At 41.1% G+C, this 18160-nt stretch overlaps 2 protein-coding genes across 2 annotated transcripts; both read left to right on the top strand.

The window, feature by feature from the left end:
• The first annotated feature begins 6738 nt into the window (after window positions 1–6738).
• Window positions 6739–11196, top strand: LOC104447795. Its single transcript, XM_010061511.3, has 3 exons — window positions 6739–7524; window positions 9142–9329; window positions 10026–11196. Exons 1-3 carry the CDS (start codon window positions 6828–6830, stop codon window positions 10536–10538), a joined length of 1398 nt encoding a protein of 465 aa, XP_010059813.1. The 5' UTR covers window positions 6739–6827; the 3' UTR covers window positions 10539–11196.
• A 2229-nt stretch (window positions 11197–13425) lies between these two features.
• On the top strand, window positions 13426–15366 carry LOC104447796 (protein PHLOEM PROTEIN 2-LIKE A10). The gene has a single exon (XM_010061512.3). The coding sequence runs from the start codon at window positions 13924–13926 to the stop codon at window positions 15166–15168; it is 1245 nt and encodes a 414-aa protein (XP_010059814.2). The 5' UTR covers window positions 13426–13923; the 3' UTR covers window positions 15169–15366.
• Window positions 15367–18160: the final 2794 nt, after the last annotated feature.

Below are 18160 nucleotides of genomic sequence, written 5' to 3'. Positions count from 1 at the left end.
AACACCCATCATCGAAGCAAGCCAAGAAAAGAAGTCGAGTTGCGTGCGTAAATTAATAAATCCGTCCTAAAAACTATCATTTATCTTCTCTGCACTAAACATTAGGATGTTTTATAGCTAAAAAACTGATGGACATGAGTATGACGCGTGGATAAAGCTTGTCAACTCTCCAGTAACATCAGAGCTACTCAACATAAATTCTTTGGATATGTGCCACTCACCAACTTAATGAGGCTACTCAATATAGATTCTTTATATGTATGTGCAACTTACTGTTTTAGATTCATTGAACTTCTAATTTAAACATCAAAGGCTTCTTTATGGAAGGATGGAAGGACCACAGATGGTGTAATAGTGTGTGCATCTTGAGACTTCTCTAAAAAGGGTGAACGTAGTGGAACATGCCAAAACTCTAACTTGTTTATGAAGCGAATGATAATCATTATATTCTAAAAATCAATTTCTTGTTGTAAATTGATTTTTTTATAATTATATTATGAGTTTCTAAGCAAAAATATGGACTTGATAATCATACAAAATTTTTGTTTTTGGAATAGAAATTTGATCGATAACGACACAAATTTCTCCCTACCGGCAACAGCCGTTCGGTGGCTAACATCCGAGTGAGTTGAGGGCAAGTGGCGACAAAAGTAAATAATAAGAAGGGTTTTCAATTCTTACTTTTATTTCAAAAACAAAAAAGTCAAAAATTTTAAATTTTAAATTTTGTTTCAAATCTAATTCCGAAGTAAAAATTTGTTCAAAATTAAAAAAAAAAAAAATACGTTACCAAATAGTTTTATATTCTCAACTTCTTCTCAGAGGATTGAAAGATAAAAAATAAAAAAGTAATGATTATCATGCGCCCTTTTCAAAAACCTCTAGCGCTCGTGCTCTCAACCTGAAGCCAAGTACGAGTCGGTAGCTTGAACTCGATAAGCTATATCACGAGCTCCCATCTCTTCGTTAGAACCGGCTATTCACTACAAGCGCTCCTCGATCCACAACACCCACGCACGCCCTTTATTATTTTTTCCCTGTCAATCCGTCGAATCGAATAGGAAGGTTGATGGGGAAACGGCCGTCGCGTTCGGAACAGAGCGGGTGGGGAAGGGCGTGGCAGGATCGCATTATTGAGCGAGGGGACGAGGGACGGGGACGCATCCTGGAGATTCAATGCGGTCGTGAATGCGTGGCGTTACGGACTCGGAATTCCACTGTGCCGACTGTGCCGTCGTCATCGTTTGCGAGAAACTTCGTCGTTTTGATTTGACACGAACGGCGATCTGTTGCGGTCTCGCGAGGCTCCGGATCGGGGGACTACTGTTAAGTCCAAATCCAAATCCTGACAGGCCAGTGGCATTCGGCCTGACCAACTTGAGAGATGGCGTGGAGAACTTTCCACCTTGCGGGGGAACCGAACCACCTTTGAGTTTGAGCTCTATCCCGTGTCTTTTCTTGGCTTTACTCATTCACTACTTTGAACAGTAAATAGACCTATCCAACGAATGGACAGATCAAATTTGAATAGGATAAAAAAATGAATCGACTTAAATAAATTCATTTGACCCGTTTTTTACCCATTTCATGATCTGACTCAGCTCATATTATTAAAATATTATCATATTTAATTCAATTTACGGAAAATTATGCTCAACCTGAGATAAAAGTGTAGAGCAAGCGAGCGCGAGATTAAGTGAGAGCGTAAAAAATGAATAGAGAGTCATAAAGATTAATCAAGTCTAAATAAGTCCTAAACTCATTTGTGAGCTATTTACTTAATATAACTAATCAATTCATGACCCATTTATCACTCGCACGGGTTAAGAAATAAGTCAATGGCCCATTTCAACGGATCTAATTGCAAGATTGATTTTCGTTCAATCAAATGAGAGAGAGCAAAAGGAAACCTTCGAATGGATTCAACTACATGAATTGGAATGATGTAATTGCGAATTTTGTCCACCATCATGTGTCCATTTTGACTAGGAATGAATACTGAATACTGAATATTTGTCCACCATCATGTGTCCACCCTAGCAGGTCCTTATCCAGTTTCGAACCGCGGGATGGGCTCAGGATTCATTAACACGCCATAGACGTGGTGACTGGTTTGGTATTCACATTTTGACGGGGCATGAAAAATCGGAACCTGACCAATTAAATCACCCTCACTCCTTTAAAAGGCAAACTACAATGATTTTTCTAAAATAGACTTCAACTGCACAGACGGTCATCAGTTAGGCAAAGAAAAACAACAAACAGAAAAGGGACAATATCACGAAACAACTTGAGTATTTTGGGAGAAAAGTACAAAAAATACCTTTGACCAATTTTATTGGTATTAATTCGGTTATAAACTTTTCAATTAGATCAATTTAATACTAAATATTTTATATTTGTTTCAATTAGATCAATTTAATACTAAATATTTTATATTTGTGCCAATTGGGTTTATTCGACTAATTTTTGCTGAAAATTGCTAATACGGATGTTGCCCTTCCTAAATGGCACGATTGGAGCCGATGTGATACAAATTTTAAATAAAGATAATGACATAAGTAGTTCATGAATTTTGGCCCAATATACAATTTAATCCTTAAACTTTTGATTTATTTAATGTAGTCCTTAAACTTTTTGTACATGTTCAATACAATTCTTGAACTGTATGAAAATATTCAATATAATCCTTCTATTAATTCAAGACCAAGGATCACATTGAACATTTTTATGCAGTTCGGAAATTATATTGAATATATACCAAAAGTCTAGAGATTACATTGAATAAATTAAAAATTCGGGGATCACATTGCACATTGGTCTAAAGTTCAATGACTACATTAAACAAATTAAAAGTTCAGGGATCAAGTTGTACATTGGGTTAAAGTTCAATGACTATTTGTGTCATTTTCCTAAATTTTTAAATATTTTTTTTGAATTTTCTCATGATTTTTAATTATTTTTCTTTTTCCTTTTTTTTCATTGTGGCTAGCAAGAGTCGTGGCCTTTTCCCAAGCCATTGCTAGCTGCATGTGAGGACTACCAGGCCCTCACTAAATCTAGCAAAGGTAGTGTTCGACAAGGACTGCAACCCTAACACAATGAAAAAATAAAAATAAAAATATATAAAAAATTTATTCGTGTTAATGTCAGTTGTGCCATAGAAGATAATCAAGATTCATGTTAATGATTTTAGGCAAAAATTGACCGATTAGATTTAATTGGCATAAATGCAAAAAGTTTATAACTAAATTCAAAAGATTTAAAACAAAGTAGGTACTAATATAATAGATTTATGATTTTTATTTGTATTTTCCCCAAGTACTTTTCAACCATATCAATGTGCATGTCACTTCTTTTTTTCTTTCTTTTTTTTGGGTCGGATGTATCATCACTTTTCAATACTTGCGATTTGCACCTCCTAACAAAGTTCAAAATACTTAATAGACTCATTTACCCCTCTTTCAAATGGAAAAACCACCTAATCAATCCAATGTCCATGGTTTAAACCCAAGATCAGCCACCCTGTTCGGCGTCGCCCACCACCGGCCAGCGCCGCTCCAACCGCCATGATCCTCCCCCTCCCTCTCGTGCCTGATCTCTCAAAAAGCTCGATCATTGGAAAATGTATCTTTTCAGAAACGATGATGCAAATTGATGTATGAATATAAAAAAACTGAGGATAGAACGAATAAATGAACGAATAGCGAGGAGAAGGAAGTGGATCCTCATCGCCCTCTCCACGAATATTCGAGGTCGGTCGCCTACCTCCATCCACTAAATTCAACTTTATCGAACCCATCATTTGTTTTGCAAATTCTTGCTGCATAACCTTTGTTTTTAAAATGCTTTTGTACGTGCGGAATGGCCCAAAGGAAACAAAAAAATAAATTGAAAATCGCCTGGGCGGGCCCCAAAGTCTTTGCTGGATGTCTATTTTGATCCATCAGCAGATTTGAGGTTTAGCGACCCTCATCTTCATCCGCAACAAAGGATTGCGATCGCCTGTTGTCGCTTGGGATTAGATGTGACGAGGCACGTCTCCGGATTAGTGGCGAGGGTGGTCCTATAAGGGACCTAACTTTTGGACTCAAAAATCAGACCTCTTTATTAATCAATTCACTTCATAACCAGAAAAGTATCCTAGGATGCGCACGAGCACTTCATTATGAGAGTTATGAAGTAATAAATGTCAATGCTATGGAAATCAATAATTATGGGTATGCCACGTAGGATGGTCGCCATTACCACGTCAGCAATTTTTAACGAAAATTGATCGGAATAGTTGTATTGAAATTTCACATAGAAATTTAAGACTAAATTGGTAAAAGTGAAAAGTTTGAAATTAAATTATTTTTCGTATAATAAGTTTAGGATTGATTGGGTAATTTCTCATGATATTCTCATACTTCACTGTATTCTGGGTTCCTCGACCCTCGTACACTTCAAACAAAGAACTCAATCCGACTATTGAAAGTAAATTTTGATCTAAATTATGAACTTTGAAGCTCGAACTTACATTTCTAAGTCCCAATTCAAAGGCTTTTCAAATCGAGCTTAAGTAACTCCCAAGCAGATCCCGTGGACTACCCCAAGCCCGAACTCGCGGGCTTGGTTAAGAGCCCATTCTGGCCTGGAAAGGAGCTTGGGCCGTCGACACGGGTATCACGTTTTTGTATTATTATTCTATTTTTTTGCTAGAAAGGTTTAAAAAAAGGTAGAAAAAATATGGAAAATTATATCCAAGCAAAAAATCGCCTTATATGGACTTTAAAAAAGAAGTAAATAGTATAAACAAGTAGGAAAAACATTTATAATGTGTGGATTTCGACATGATAGAAGTTTCATTCAAATTAGCAGTGGTTAGAAGTCATGCCCTAAAGGTTATCCTTGCCGATTCACTCTCGACGTAAGACATAACTTAAGGCCAGGGATTCCTCACCAGCGAGCCTAAGCAGGCTTTTTGATGGTTATGACCAAGTATGTTTTTTTAGGACATTATTGGCAATAGAAGGTCTTGTGATGGAAAAAAAGTTATAAAAAGTAAAATTTCCTTTTTGATTTTTAAACACATGCATTTTTTCCAATCAGCTTCTCAAATTTTGGTATTTGGGTAATTCAATCTGTGGCTCTTTCATAACTTTTGAAGTCAAAGCTCTTTGCCTTCCAATTTGATAAATTGTAGCTTACTTGACGATTGGAGTAGGCAAGAGTTTTGACCTTGAAAACATGTGTAGTATTTATATTAAGAAATCTCATTACTCAAAGTTTGCTGCGTTCTTCAATCTCAATTTTTTTAAATAAAAAGTTAGAAAAACTGGAGAGATTAGAATTTGGTCGGCTCCCAAGATGCATCAACTTCATTTTTCAGATCGGAAATTGGAGAGATTAGAAAACTATGCAAATTTAGGGATATGATTGGTTAAATAAAAAGTTCAAACACCTTTTTTTTTTTTTTTTTAAAGTACAAATTTAGAGATTAAAAGTGGAAGTTAAACGGTAAAAAAAAAAAACAAAACGAAATTATAATAATAGAAATTGAACATAAAAAAGGAGAAGCTACAATTTCTTGTCCTATATGCACTCCACCGCTTTGTCCCATCTGCACGGCCCGGAACCGAGGATACGCGATCCATGTGGGGCCTTGTTTCTTAAGTTAGTTTTAATTTGTTCGCAGATAAACTCAAAAAAATAATAAAACAGTTAAGTTTAAAATTGTGGTATTCAATAAAATAATGAAAATAATAATAATAATAATTTAGGATGACTAAGACTGTACATAATCGTGCAAACATGACGTACTATTATACTCATACAATTTAATTGGACATGACTAGTCACACAACATTGGCCATCTCAGGCCTACCCAAACACTCCATCTAATGGCAATTGTGCTCCTCGTGCCTCCCCAAAATTACCCATCCTGGTTTTTTATTTTTCTTCAAAACACTTCTCAATTTTATTGAACCTCAAGAGTCCCTAAACAAAAAAAATAGACGAGGGCATTCAAACGTAAAAAATCCTATAAAAATTGGGGGCGGGTCATCCATAAAGAATGAAGGAATTCGAAAGATAAGCCTTGGCGACCCAATGGGCCATTTTGTTTGTGAATCAATAACAGTGGGCCAAGAACCAATTTCACAATTTGACCTATTGTTTGAATTATATACAAATATTTGGTAAAATTGTTCGCACGTTCCTCAACATTCTGAGTCTTGGAAATTATTTAATCTCGAACAATTCCTACATACATATGTGTCTTCCCCTCTAGGGCTTAATTCAGGTACAATGATCGGATCGACTACATATTCTCTCTTTGCAAATTTCTATTTACTAGAGGTTTATAAGAATGTGACCAATGAATTGATAGATTTACGGTCTTAATCTAGTAAGATGCGCCGGTCAGCGTGTATGCTATAATGCTACTACATGCTACTTTAGGTGGATCCGGTGGACCACCGGATCTAATCGCATCGTTGAAATTATTATCTCATCATACGTTTCGATTTTCCCCAGAAAAAAAAAAACAAAAACAAAAACAGTTTCGTTAATCGTAAAATCCATTTTCTCGGGGCAACAATTTTAATACGATAAACTCCGACACCCACTGCCGTACCCACCTCCGTTCCTCCCACGTGGCAACGACTCATACGCTAATTTCCGCAAGCTCACGCGGTTCCGCCAACACCCGATTCCCCCTAACCTCTCCGAGAGCCTTTCAAACTGCGATCTCTCCCCTCTCAGAGACGGACAGGCACTCTCTCTCTCTCTCTCTGTACGAATACGAAATCCAAAATCTCGAAAGGGAAAATAACGGAATAGTAAAAATGGCGTGGCTGGCTCGCTCCCTCGCCGACTCTCTCCGGCTCGACGGCGGCGGCGACGACGACGAAGCCGACGACGAGGAAGAAGAAGAAGAAGACGACGAGGAAGGAGAGGAGGATGGAGCGGCGAGCGACGACGCCGCGCCGACTTCCCCAGCCGCCGGACCCAACGGTCATTTCTCCCCGCGAGATCAGAACCGGCCGATCGCCGGCGGAGCCGAGATCGAGCCGCCCGCGGGAGGGGCGCCGCCGCCACCGCCGCGAGGCGTCAAGGAAGACCTCACCGAGCTCACGCAGACGTTCACGCGCCAGCTCTGGGGCGTCGCCAATTTCCTCGCCCCGCCCCCGTCCCAGCCCAACACGCCCTCCCCGCTGTCGAACCCGCCGGCCGACGAGTGGAGCCGGCTGGAGGACCCCGATCGGGCCGATCGCGGCGGCGGCGGCGGCGGCGGGCGGGGAGAGCGATCGAGCGACGCGGCGTCCGGATCGAGGAGCGACGCGGCGGAGATGGACCCGAAGCTGGAGGCGATCGAGTCGGGGAGTGAAATTGGCGAGGAGGACGAGGATCTCGGGGAAGAGGAGAGTGCTTGTGGTGATGCGGTAGGGGTTACGGACGAGGTCTTGGCGTTCGCGAGGAACGTCTCGATGCATCCCGAAACTTGGCTCGATTTTCCTCTCGATTCCGAAGACGATTTAGATGGTACGTCGATCGTGAATTTCTCTAATTGATTACGTGTTTACGATGAGTAATTTCTTTATCATTGCACATGTGCCGATTCTTCCCATTGTGATTGATGGAGACATAAGTCAATTCTAGGTCCTTTGTCGCCCAAATTTCAGCTGGGAAAGTATATACGCGGAAGGTTGAGTAGGAATGTTCTCGATTGTCTATAGTAATCTCCGGATGAGCCGAGTGGAAACTTTGAAGTTTTATGCAATGCGGTCAAATTGTGTGTCATCTAATCAGGAATCTCGATGATTTTTCCGACTTCAAGAAACCTCTGACTTAGGTTCTTCTGGGCCATTTACTTGTTATAAATGGCTTTCAAGGGCAGTTGTCTGATGGTCCAATTGAATCAATCAATTCTCAAGTTATCGTGCTTTGGTGGAGTCGCGCCTAGTTATTTGGAAATGATCGGCTATGGCAACTAACGATAGCTTGGAACACTTCTCTTGCACTTATAAAAAAACTGAGTTGATCACTGGGGTTTTCTGTGGTGTCCCTCTGTGACATTATTACAAAAGACTTTGAGGTGCTCGTGAATTGGATTTTAATGGAATGTAAGGCCAATGAGCCACCTAACCGTCTTTCTACTGTATCATTCTTATATGGGAAGAAGATATGAACATAACCTGACCTGGTAAGCAAGACCAGATTGGTGAAGAAAGAATTCTGGCGCTTTCTCATTGCCTCCTTGTACCATCATTAGACAAGGCACGCACTGATTCGGATCCAGAGCCAGAAATACTCACCCTGATTTTTTGCCTCAAGTTCTTACTTTGTTGGGGTAGAAAGCAAGAGTACTTTCTTTGGCTAGACCAATATTCATTGAGATTTTAAAGAAATAGCTCCATAAGGAGCACTCCTGTCCTGCCTACCTGCTTTGTAAGCTTTTCTTTAGGTTGCTTACTAGATTAGAGACTCTCTAGTAAGCGACCTAAACAATGGAGATAGGTCCTGCCTACCCACTTTGTAAGCTTTCGTTTACATCTAGTTTGTCCTTATCAATGGTGATCCCAGAGGTTTTTCCTTTTATCCTTTTATTAAGATAGGTCTTCGCCAAGGTATAGATTTGGAGCCTACCTTATTCTCATTTGCTTAAATGGTTTCTCAGCTCTGCTTGATAAATCAGACATGGCAGGCAATCCAAGTTGCTGCAGTCAGTAGACATAACTTAAGAGCGTCACAAATGAGGACCTTCATAGCTATGGGCCACTGTGCAATGAAGCTAAGATTTTCCTTATTTTTGCTCATGGAATCACATTCGGGAGCTGGTATAAATTGCAATAGACTGAACGTTTCTCTTTTATGGATATACCCTCTATTTTCACTTGTAGTGGAGTTGATAGTGTTGTATACTGTTAATATTGCCGAATCACATGCACTTGACTAAATATAAGGTTCTTATCTGCCAAATACCTCAGTTTGACAACTGGATGTTGTTCTTAGAAGCACTGAAGATGAGGTCAAAACTCATAATCTTGGGTTCTCTGCTGAGTTAAAATTATATTTCTGCATTTACATGCATTTATAATACATTAATTTCATCTTCATCCCACAACAGACGATTTGGTAAACCCTTAATCTCCTGTGTAGATTTCAAGATGTCAGTTGCCCAGCGAGAGCATGCTTTGGCTATTGAACAATTAGCTCCTCGATTGCGTGCTCTGAGAATTGAATTTTGCCCGTGTCATATGACCGAAAGTTATTTTTGGAAAGTCTACTTCGTTCTTCTGCATTCAAGACTGGACAAACATGATGCAGAAATCTTGTCCACACCCCAGGTTAGCTGCATTTATTTCTCATGTCATTATTAATAAAAAAGCTGAGTTTTTTTTACATGTCTTTATAATTGAAATAATGTTTTAGACTCCAAATTTTCTGAAATTTTATACAATCTTTATCATTATTCTTATTGTCTCTTACAATCTTATGGTCACTTCCTTACAATACCTTGAAGTAATGGAGGTTCTAGTTTTCTTGTAACGTCTGATATGTCAAATAGTTTGATGATGGGTATGAGATGATTCATGGTCGTAGATATGCTATGAGAAAGGTATGCTGAAAGATTATTATATCACCTACTTCGTCTTTTCAATTCTCTTGGAGTTATGACAATCAATGGCTGTCTGTTTATGTAACCCGGTGGTTTCCACATTATCTTCCAAAGTTATAATTCAGGGAATATTTTTCTGTGACTTTTAGGGATTGTTTTTCTCCCTTTGTTGAATCATTTTTGAAATTTGACTAATTTTCATTTCACTTTTTGGTTTGTATAATCAGCTGTATAATTGTATCAAAGTAAATTTTTAATTGATGTTGTTACCTTTTCTTTAATTGACCGCTGTAATGGCTAATTTCACTTTGAAGTATTATTTAGGATGATGTGTCTCTGTTGGTATCGCCTGAATGTTATCTGGATTATCTGGCCTGTCTATGAAAGTATTTCCTTTTCTGTTGGTGCAACCTATTGCTTGCAGGTTGTGGAGGCAAGGAAAATGTGGATGCAGGAATTACAGAAGCAGACAAACACAGAAAATGATTGGTATGGAAGACGAATTTACCATATGAAAGAAAGCTCAGACATGCTGCAGGAAGATATCCTTCCTGGTTCACCCGGTTACATGCATTCTGCAGGCATAGCATATAGGACTAATGATTTTGAACCATCAAAATCCTCTGCATCAAGATTTAGTGACACTGAAAAGTGTCCTAGCACAAGTTCGGGGACACATGTCACTTGTGAATCTGTAGCTGAAGAAAATGCAGTGCAGAGTAAGGACAAGGATTTACCGTTAGGTGGATCCACTAAAATGCCTGTTCAAGATTTTGATGATGGTGATGATGATGATTGGCCAGAGGAGGAAGATTCAGATCTCCTTGGCTATAATGCAGGTGTTATTACCATGGGAATGGAAGAGGATATTTCATTTAGTGATCTCGAGGACAATGAGGATGTCTGTATACCCATTAAGTCCAAGCCAGTTTCATGACCAAGGGTTAATAGAAACGACTGGGTTATAATTTTGGAATACTGATTGGAGTGAACGATCCATCGTTTGAGCATTGGAAGTATGCTTAAACATGGTTTCTGCATCAGTCTCTACCATCCTCGCTTCCTTCTCACCTCGTGTTCATGCTATTTTGGATCTAGTGACTTAAAAGGTGTCCGAAGGACTAAATCTTTTCGTGGTGAATTTAATAGGTGGTTTCGCCTGAACAAACTGCCATGCTTTCATGCTTATGGACTATAATTCTTCACTGGGTCAAGTCTGCAATTGGAGCTGATGGAAAGTCTGTTCTTCCTTTGATCACTGTATCGAGCTTATTTGCATCGGGGTGAGAAGCTGTACAGGACATTGTCTTCGGAATTGCTTTTTCTACTTGAAAGAACATCATTCAATTGAAGATCACACACTTGATTTTTTTTTTTTTTTTGGATTATTAAACTTAAACAATTTGCAGAGGACTTTGGAACCTGATCCTCCTAAAACTTGTAGGCAGAAGGTTCTACTTGTCTCGCTAGTTGGTTTGAGCAACATTGTGCATTGGATTTGGAAAATTCGTTTGCTTCATGTGATTGCTATTGTAACATAATGGATCATTACAAGGAATGAAAAGAATTTAAATTCGTTTGTTTCGTGGGATTAATTCTATGGTCTTTGATCATGGTTCATAGACAATCAAAGTGACTTGCTCCAGTTTGATAATGTTGCAATTCATGTAACTTCAGCAAAGCATCCAATTCTTCCCATTGCTTCGAGTTGCGCGGCTTGTTTGCATGTCGGCACATGACTCGAGCACAAGCAGGTTTTTAAGAATCTACCCATGTGCGATTGGTATGTCCTGCTCTCGCCTTCATTTCTTTGGAAAAGAGAGGCCTCATTGTCTCATCTACTTGTGGGAAGAGACGCCCTTTTCTGTTTTGTCTATTGCCACTTTTACTGGCCACTTTGTCTCCAATTATTGGACGCGAATGCAATCGACGAAACGACAGAATGAATAGTGCTGAGAATGATTAACTAAAAAGTAATATCATAGAATAGCAAGGGAACTGATGTTGTTAAGGCATCATGTTTGGAATGTGCATTTTGTCCTTCCCATGCGGTAAGATGACATTTTTACCTTTTCTCCTCTTCGAGTGGTGAATTGTGAAATGTACCATTATAACCTGTCTAGCTACACCCTTGTTTTTCTCTGGGATAGAAGTCAGGAGAAAGTGATGCCAAAGGTTACAGCTTTAGAAGAGAGTATGTTAAACGAAAATGGTTGCTACAATCATAAGCCGATTCCACATGGCCATGGACAAAAGCTCACGCAAGACCAATGTGGGGAGATGAGAAGCAGCACTTCCTACGGAGGCATGAGCTGACTTCACAAAGGTACTGCTGAATTGGAAAATAAAGTAGAGGACCTTTCCATTTGAATAATATTACGATCTCAAAATTCCCCATGAATCTCGACAATAGAAGAAGATATAAATTTACATTGCTCCTCCAGTGTACATTCGCCATGCTGGAGCAAACCAATTAAGTATCTTATGACACATTTATTTTGCAGAAAATTAAATGATCAATTGTATTGCTTAGAAAAATAAATTATTAAAAAAAATACTCATCGTCAACTAAAATTTTGAGACATAAATTGTTAATAATAACTACTTTCTCAAAAGATACAATTATTTTTAGAAAAAAATTATTTTAAAATTGTTGATTTTTTCGTGGAACAAACAAACCCATGTACAAGAATAAGTCTCGGATTCCATCAAAAAGTGATTGTGCTTCATGGTGCAAAAAGATCTTGTGCTCTAGATGTAACAAGGAAACGCAATTCTTGATTGAGTTTCCTTCTATGGCATTAACATATTAAATTGATCTGGAAAAAAATTAATGCGTGAAAACACAAATCAAAACACGAAACAAGTTTACTTTGATCCTAAAATCATTGCTCATCATTTTCTTAGGGAAAATCTAAATAAGGGTTTGAAGAACTCTCGTTTTCTCAAATAAGGGTTCAAAATTAACCTTATTTCAAATAAGGGCTTGAAGTGGCCATGTCTATTTGAGTTAAAGACATGATCTCGCCGGTTGCCGTCGATTTATATTCCCACCGATTAATGGCATTTTCGTCCAATTACAATTTTAATTTTAAATTATTTTTTATTCTTTTCACTTTTCTTTTTCTTTTCTTTTTGCCTTTCCGACGAGGGCCAATTTGGGCTAGTGAGGGCCTACAACCCTCACCTAGGGCTGATGAGGGCTTAGCAAGGACGGCCTCATTCAATGCAAGGTTGTCCCTCACCAACTGCTGGCGAGGCAACCTTCACCCACATCTGGTGAGGGCCAGCCTCGCTAATGGCCATGAGGGTGGCCTCCCTAAGGGACGGGTCACTTCGCCAACATAGGTGAGGGCGACCCTTGGCCAACCCTTTCCAATATCGCCAGTGGCCTGACCAACCAACCACTAATGTAGAAGAAAGAAAAACCAGAAAAAAAAAAAAAAAAAAGAATTCAAAAAAGATAAATGACTAAAATGCCCTTGACCAGTTAGAAAGCCAGTCCTTTATTTGAGTAAATGAAGATATTTTGGGTCATTATTTGGAATTTTCCTTTATTCTTACAGACGGATTGTGTAAAATTAGACGTTATATCTCAAGCCCGAATTTCGGAGGGGGAGAAGTTCTTCTCTCGTATGGGCCGAGGCCCATCAGGCCTAAAAGAACCGTCGCCAACCATATAGGACGACAAGACTTCCAAGCAGAGCCGCCTTCTTCTTCTTCTTCTTCTTTTTTCCTAAAAAAAGGAAAAATGAAATCCCGAAATTTCTGGGAAATCGAGGTCCACGCAGGCCTCTAACCAATCAGCTCCCACCACTCCAATATATATTTTCTTTTTTATTATTTCCACAGAAAATTTCACCAATTACACGCACCCAATTTCTTATTCTTGGTCAGCTCGCGGAAACTCCATTGCCGTCTCCGTCTCCGTCTCCCTCTCCCGCCCGCCTGCAACTTCCGTCCATGATGTCGTCTCCGGCTCCGCAGGTTCGTCTTTCGACTTAGCACGCTCGTTCTATTGCTTCGGTTCCTTCTCGAGAAGGCTCACGTGGGTTCAAGAATTCGTGGGTAGATGCCCATTTGCATGAGCTTCGTCAGGGGTACAATTGAAAGAAATTTCAAAAGATTCCCGGGTTTGTTCCGATCCTCCGAGCCCGACTTGATAATTCTTTGTGATTCGCATCCTTTGCCCGATTCCCTCGGTACCCTTTTGTTCGTAACGCCGAAGCCGTGAGGTAGCGGTTGAAATTTTTCCCCATTTTTGTGTTGGGGAGCCTGGCGCTGGCTTTGGGTTGGCCCCAAGGTCCGGGCTTTTTTTATTCATGGATCTGGAGTTTGTCAAGAGGTGCTTGAATTTGTCTCCCAGGAGGAGGAAGCTGTTGATTCTGGTGGCGTTATGTGGGGTGTCTGGCTACGGTGCGTATAGGGTGTATCAGATGCCCTCGGTGGCTAGGAAGAGGAAGAGAGTGATGAAGCTGTTGGGCGCGGTAGTCTCGATGGCCGAGATGGTCTCGGAGTCGGCGGATACTGTTGGTGTTGTCTCGAGGGACCTGAGGCAGTTCCTGCAGTCCGATTCCGACCAGATGCCCAATAGCTTGAGGCAAATTGCCAAGATCGCCAAATCGGACGAGTTCTGTGAGGGCGTGAGTAAGGTCACGGAGGCCTTGACTGTTGGGATGTTGCGGGGGTATAAGGGCAACTCGGGGAATGGAGAGGGCTCGGAAGGGAATCCGGATTTTACTGACAGGGTTATGGATAGGTTATTCTCAACCGCGGGGTCTGGTTTTGCTTCGGTCATTATCGGAAGTTTTGCTAGGAACTTGGTTATGGGGTTTTATGCAGCTAGCTCTACGGATTGTAGTGAAAATGGAGATGGTTCGTCGAACGAATCGAGATGGGTGAATGTTGTCTGCAATGACAAGTGCAAGGAGCTCATGGCTAATTGCATCCAAAAGTTTGTTAGCACGGCAGTCGAGGTGTATCTTGACAAGACGATGCATATCAACATGTATGATGAGCTCTTCTCTGGGTTGACAAACCCGAGTTATGAGGATAAAGTGAGGGATATTCTGGTTACGGTTTGTAACGGTGCTGTTGAAACATTGGTAAAAACATCCCATCAAGTATTGACAAGCACAAACTCGTCTTCACCATCTGGTGCTTCGGTTGGTCAACAAAGAGAATGGCCTAACATGACAGCTGATAAGGTCTTTGATAAAGAAGTTATTTCAAAGCTCCAGGCGGAGAGAATGTCCCCTAATGGAATTCAAAGTAATGAATGGTTCTCCAAAGCTTCGTCCACATTGGCTGTGCCCAGTAATAGGAAGTTTGTGCTTGATGTGACAGGTAGAGTGACTCTTGAAACAATAAGGTCTGTCCTGGCCTTTCTGTTATGGAGGCTGTTAGATGGTGTTAGATATGGCGTTGATATAGTTCGCGAGAAGTTTGTTGACCGGGGACTCCAGGTCATTAGATTCTTCGGAACAAAGTCATATGCCATTGTTACTGTATGTATCGCTTTGTATTTGCACATTTACGGTGGTACTAGGGTTCTTGTACCTGCTTAGATTGATGGTTCTTACCTGTATCAAGATGTCCTGGAAGCATCAAGTAGTAGGACCTCGCATTATTCTGTATACACCCCAAAAACACGCGGCATTCACAGTGTTCTGTATCCTCCTGAAAAAAATGGAAGAATGTTTTGATATCAAACTGGAATGGCTGTGCTCTATTCTTTGGCAAATTTGTGGTCTTTCTTCTGCTGATTGCATCTGTGCAAATCTGGTAGATGCTGTTCAATTTTAATGTATATATTCCTGCTTATTGTTCTGGTATTGAAGCGTCGCATAGATGTAGAATTTCAATTAATGGCTCCTGATTTGATTGCTCGATATTGTTGCTGCTGAAAGCTCAATGGACTTTGTTTAAATAAAAAATAGGTGAGTTTATATCAACTTTGAACTGTCCCTACAGCAGGTCTGCACCGAATACACAGGTGATGCTATGAAGGGTGAATATTCTATCACTAGCGTTTGGAGTGAAAACAGTCTTAACTTTGCCAGTGACAGAGAAACTACCTACACCACTCAAGAATTGGATTGCTCTGTGTTGTTTTCTATTGACTAAGGAAGGGATGTGTCTCCACAAAAACTGGAAGTTGGGAGTTTAAAAAGTTTGTGTGGCAGAACCAGGCAATAACAGTCAGTGGCCCCTTTTCGGGAGTGGCTTTGCAATTGAAACCACTAATTGACCCGAAAATCATGGTTGCTTTGACTGCTGAGTGCCGATTATCTTAGAATTCCATGGTTAATTATCTGGCGGGAGATTAACCGGGAAGCTTCACCTGATATCTATCCTAGCGAAAATGCTGAATGAGCTGGTTCTACAGGGTAGGTGCGCACGTATGCATTTGCATGTGTGTGCATTGTATTGGATCATTGAGGACAAATCTGATTTACGAAGGGTAAAGGACAGGCCTGGGCATACGTCACGGGCTGGCAATTCCTTGGCTGCGGAATAACCCGTGTGGTGCTTGGTGTGCAGAAATTGTTAGGCCAGGTAGGCAGAGTTCGCCAGATCAACCTTTGTTTAATAGTTGTTCCAGAGGATAATATGGCGAATAACTTCCTCATACAGAATTGTACCACACTTAGTTTAGCTAGGACATATAGTTCATCAAGCGAGCTAGCAAATCAATATGGGGTCAATAACTGATTTTGGCTTGTCATGATCTCATTAGGAAAGCGATATATAGGAGGCCAGTCCTGTCTTTAGAGCTCATAAGTAATATAATGTTCTATTATAAAATTCTTAGCACCAACCGTCTTGAATCACGAACTGTGAGACATGTCCCTTGGGCTCTGTCATTGCGTGTGCGCAACTGTGACTTGCGGTGGGGTTAAGAGCAAGAGTCGACAGTGTGAACAGCCAAAAAGCCGGGACACCTTCTGCAAAGCCCAAAGTCTTCGCGGTGGATCTAGCTTTCGTCGAATGACAGACTTCGTATCAGCTGTAATGGCGAAGCTGACCCGGAAGATGCTTCGAAGCGAGGATTGCTTTAGAGGGCATTTCATGCGCGACATTGCAACATCGGCGAAGGCCGCAGAGAGTTGCCGCAACAACCCGGGATCGAAGGAACCTTCAAAGCTCGCCGGGGACGGATGTCGGAAGCTCAAGGGCTCGAGCTCCACGAGCGACGACCCATCTCCGGAGAATGGCTGCTGATGCTTCACCAGTTTAAGAACAAAGTCAATCAGTTCATACCCTTTTGATGACGATCGATGGGTGGTTTCTTATTTCTTACCGCTGCCTGCAAAAGCGAATGGTTAACCAACGCGACTAGGTAGTGTTACCGCTCTTAAGATGGCCCTTCCACATCAACAATTATCAATTATCCCGAATTCAAATTAAAAAAAATAAAAAAGCCTTTTGTCCTTTCTTTTCTTTCTTTTTTTGGGGTCGGTAAGCTTTGTCCTTAATTATCATGAACTATTATAGCCCTCGGTGGGACTTAGTCACTGGCCGGACCCGGACAGGTCGGCCCACCTCGGGCTGCCGCATGTTTGAAAAAAATCACATCTAATTTAATGTAGTATATGTGAAGATTTTTTCCCGATAAATTTCTTTTACCATGTCTCCCAATTCCCAGCGATGCATCAGTAATACACTTGATTAGGAAAGGATGTAGAAGATAATACAAATTTAAAATGGTTTGAACATTTAATTATGCCGTATTCTCCGAATCAAAAATCGAATAAAGATAGTCTCGAAAATGACATGCACACGATACGATCATTAGGAAAAAAAAAGGAGAGTAGTAGCATCGAACGTGTAAGATGTACGCAGCCGAAATGCTATGCCTGCATAGTTTAAAAAAGAAAACCGAGGATCGAATTATGGAGTCATGTGGTTATCCGATCCGCATAATGCTCAATTTTTTTTTTCTTTGACTTCGCTCGCATGCTGCTTTACGCAGTACCAAATCTCGTGATGTGCTTTACGACGCATTTATATTAGAAAAAAAAAAACATCACTATGTTACGGCCATTATTGACATGTATGGAGCGAGAATGGTGACCGGCTAACCCTAAAAATATAGCACCACCTCTCTCTCTATCTCTCTCTCCCCCTGTCCCTCTCCCTCTCTCTCGAAAATATCGAGTGTTCGAAAGATCTATCGAACTCTCCGAAACTTGCTTGAAAATATCCATCCACCTCTCCAAACTCCTCCTCGAATATGGCCGCCGCGACCTCCACCAACTGCACCAGCTTCTTCAGCTGCCGGTCGGGCTCCGACGACGTGCCGAGGGTCCGCAGCCAGGCCGGGTCGCCGGGCTGCGGGAGGGTCGACGGCGTGGCCATGTGGCTCTTCAACGGGGTCGCCTCCGCCTTCTTCACGTCCCTGGAGCGGTGCTCCTGCATCCGCATCGCGACCGTGGATGACACGGACGACGGGAACGACGTGCCCCTCATACACAACGACGGGAACCTCCGGCGGGACGCCGGGTCCGCCTCCGCGCGGAGGAGGAGGCGGAACGCCGCCGCCTCAGCCGCCGCCGG

This window comes from Eucalyptus grandis, chromosome 6 (assembly GCF_016545825.1).
Source record: "Eucalyptus grandis isolate ANBG69807.140 chromosome 6, ASM1654582v1, whole genome shotgun sequence".
NCBI lineage: Eukaryota > Viridiplantae > Streptophyta > Magnoliopsida > Myrtales > Myrtaceae > Eucalyptus > Eucalyptus grandis.
The sequence above is the reverse complement of the archived record's forward strand: the minus strand, read 5'-3'. Positions and strand labels throughout refer to the sequence as shown.